The following is a 3,790-nucleotide window of genomic DNA, read 5'->3' on the forward strand; positions in this document are numbered from 1 at the left end:
AAATGTGATTTTTATTGAATTTTTTAAATAGATGTAAAATTAAATCATAATTATGGTGTCAAATGGGTGGTTGACTCTAAATTAAAGATATTAAAATGTGTTGAAACAGAAATCGGGTTGTATGTTGACTCGTCCAAGTTAACCTTCAGCTAAAATGAGCTTGAAATGGGTTAGGACTTGATCGCCTCCCCCCTTCTCAATTTGAACCGCTTAATCTCAATAATTTTAATATATTTTTATTTAAATTTTATAACATCAATTTAATTTTGATCTCAGGAAATTTTTTAAAAAGATGTTACAAATTGATACATAAATTGTAACATGTATAAAATAGATACTACTTCATACCTTCAATATATGAACATACATTACATCAATGCAAATAAAGAACCTTAAAACGGGTTGAAATTGGAGAATAAATTTGGCTCAATTCAGGATTATCTTAAAATAGGTTTACACTTCAATATGTTGACATTGAATCCAATTCAAATTTTCTTTAGTCAAATCCTTAGAATTCTGACAAGTTACATATAATTTGTGTTATTTTTGACACCCCTAGTCGTAATAGTTATCATCCAAAACATACTAATCAACAAAATATCGCATCTTTGATAAATCAAATCAATAAAAATACATCTCTCATAATAATCACAATTAGACTAAGAGTATACTTATATTTAATGTATTAGAAAGTGTTTTTTATATAGTAACTATAAATACATTTATCTTTAATAGATCATGTTTTAAATATATAAAATTCATTAACACATGAAGTTAGAAGTTCTACTCCAATAAGGAAGATAAATTATTGTTATTTTTGTGGTAAGATTATTCGAGGCGGCTCAACATAAGTCGAGACTTAATGGAAATTTTTATTTAGAGGCCTATAGTTTTTAAATATTATTTATTTTAATTAAAATTTATCTTTCTTACACTTTTTGGATGCAATTATTACTTAATACTCCCTTTATTCCTATTTAGTTGTCCAATTTAAAAGTGGCACACATATTAAGGCACCAATAATTATCATAGATTAGTTACAATTTTACCCTTTAACTTAAAATATTATGCAATTCTCCAAGTATAATAAATGTATTTTTCTGTTTCCAAAAAGCATGCATTAGAACTTAGTAGTACTACAAATTTTCTAGAATTAAATAAGGACATATTAGGGAAAAATTATTATCCTTTCTTGATTTGTTAAAATGAACAAGTAAATAGGGACAAATATAAAAGAAAATATGAACAAATAAATAGGGACAGATGAAGTATTCTTTTTATAAATGATTTCCTTGGGAAAAAATTTCTAAGTATTAGTTTTAGGGTACTATTTTATTAATTCAATACTAAAAACATATTTCACTATCACAATCATTAAATAATTTGTTCACATAATTTCATGGGTAATAGTTGATAAATTTAAAATAAGGAAGAACTATAATCATATAATTTGATTAAAGAATTTGATAACTTCATCTGCACTAATGCTTGTTATGTTTAGCATTTAAGAAGATATAAGAAAAGAATTTGCATTTTATTTTGTTCAACACTTTTGATCATTCATTTATATTATCATTAAATAATTACTCTTACTTATCAAAATTTGAAGAGAGAGAACGGAATAAAATAATGTGAATATTAGAAAATGTATGTAAGAAGACAAAACAACTTCTTCTATTCCAAAACAACATTTTCTTGATTTCTTCTATTTGAATGGGGTATTACAAAAATTAACATAATTTATTTTTATCATAAAAAACTTTTTGTCTAGGAAAAATATAAAATATAATTTATTTTTGATAAAAATTTAAGCCCCAAATTGGGAGCCTAAGGCATATGCCTTATTTTCTGTAACATAAAGTTACTCCTCAGATTGTGAACTTATACTTTAATTCTTAAAAGAACTAATGGCTTAATTTTTTATGTATAAGCTCAAATCAAAACATAAATTATTTCATGTAATATTTTATCAAATTGACTATATTAAATCAAATAATTATTTCACACAAAATACTATAATTAGTATATATGACATAACAATTATAAATGAAAATATGAAATGAAGGGGTGAACCGGTAAATAATGATTCTGTCATAATGTTATAGAATTCTCTGTGAAACGAAAAACATTGCACGGGAAGCCATCAGAAGTAGAAAAGTACGCATAAGGTGTGGTGACTTAGCTGTTGGAAAATAAATAAGTCAAATTGGAAATCCCAAGTTGTTGGTACGCAAAGAAACATCATTCTAAGTTAATGAGAGACGGTGAATAGAATTATGAAGAAGTTGCCTCAAGATGTTGTGATCTTTATGCTCTTAAAACTTCCATTGAAATCTCTTTTGCGATTTAAAAGTGTCTCTACAATTTGGTACACTCTCATCTTATCGGAGACTTTCTTTAAACTTCATCTCAAATGCACCACACCCAAAAAAGATGAATTCATTCTCTTTATCCGTACCTTGAGAGAAGATGATCCATATAAATTTACAAGCATTGCGTCTTTTTTTTCCGTTGATGATAAAAATAACCTTACCACTCTTTTTCCTGATGTAGATGTGACACATCTTACCTCTACTAGTTGTACAATTTTTAATGAACTCATCGGTCCTTGCCATGGTTTGATTACTTTGACGGATTCCGATATCATCATCGTACTTAATCCAGGTACTAGAAAATATGTTGTGATTCCAGAAAGCCCTTTTGATTGTCCAAAAGGTTATTATCGTTTCATTGAGGCTGTTGCTTTTGGATTCGACTCAATTATTAATGACTACAAGATTATCAAGCTTTCAGATGTGTACTGGGATCCTCCTACAGATGATCGTGGTCCTAGAGGATCTAGAGTTGAAATTTATAATTTAAGCATTGATTCTTGGCGAGAACATAATATAGAATTTTCCTCCATATATTTTACCCATTGTTCTGAGATATATTACAAGGAAGCAGTTCATTGGTTTACAATTCAACACGACTTGGTTATTCTTTGTTTCGATATAAGTAGTGAGATTTTTCGCACAGTGGAATTGCCTAGCGTTTGTACTGATCTCAACGGGCCACGTTATGGGCTTGCAGTTTTAAATGATTGCCTAGTGCTGATGAGTTACCCTGATTCAATGTGTTCGATTGGTCACACAGAAAATGTTCTTAATATTTGGATGATGAAGGAGTATGGAGAAAGTGAATCTTGGATTAAGATACGAACAATTAGTCCTCTTCCTATTCCTATTGAATCCGCACTAGTTATCTGGAAGGATCATTTATTGCTTCTTCAGACTCAAACTGGATATTTAATCTCCTATGATCTTAATTCAGATGAAGTCAAGGAATATAATTTGAATGGTCATCATGAAAGTTTGAGAGCTATAAAATACACCGAGTGCTTAACTGCAATTCCAACACTAAGTGAACATAGCAAACAAGTTCAACAATTATAGAACACTAATTAAATTATTAACTTGTTCAATTTAGAATTTAATTATCAACTCAATCTTCTTCACAATTTTACAATATTTTTTGCTATTCATTTAATTGACCAATTTCACTACCGTCCGTTATTTTTTTTATTTTTTTTATTTTTGGACTATACAGTTCCTCTTACAAACTAGATCTAGTGAATGACCGTAAAAAATTTAAGTCTTTAAGCCCCTTTTTTTAATTAACGAAATAAATGATAAAAATTAAATTTTTATGGATAATTTCAGGTGTAAGTTGTTTTAGTTTTGTTTATTCACTACTTCAAATCAGTAGTTTGGTCAGAGAAATCGGAAATGTTACTTCTTTGGTATCAATT

General features: G+C 28.2%; 1 protein-coding gene across 1 annotated transcript; it reads left to right on the plus strand.

Moving 5' to 3' along the window:
• The first annotated feature begins 2,178 nt into the window (after window positions 1-2,178).
• LOC107031379 (F-box protein CPR1-like) lies at window positions 2,179-3,507 on the plus strand. The gene has a single exon (XM_015232729.2). The coding sequence runs from the start codon at window positions 2,277-2,279 to the stop codon at window positions 3,432-3,434; it is 1,158 nt and encodes a 385-aa protein (XP_015088215.1). The 5' UTR covers window positions 2,179-2,276; the 3' UTR covers window positions 3,435-3,507.
• Window positions 3,508-3,790: the final 283 nt, after the last annotated feature.

The sequence above is a fragment of the Solanum pennellii genome, chromosome 1 (genome assembly GCF_001406875.1).
Source record: "Solanum pennellii chromosome 1, SPENNV200".
Taxonomy (NCBI): Eukaryota; Viridiplantae; Streptophyta; class Magnoliopsida; order Solanales; family Solanaceae; genus Solanum; species Solanum pennellii.

Coding starts and splice junctions, on each gene's coding strand:
- LOC107031379 (XM_015232729.2), top strand. CDS start 2,277: ATGAAGAAGTTGCCTCAAGATGTTGTGATCTTTATGCTCTTAAAACTT.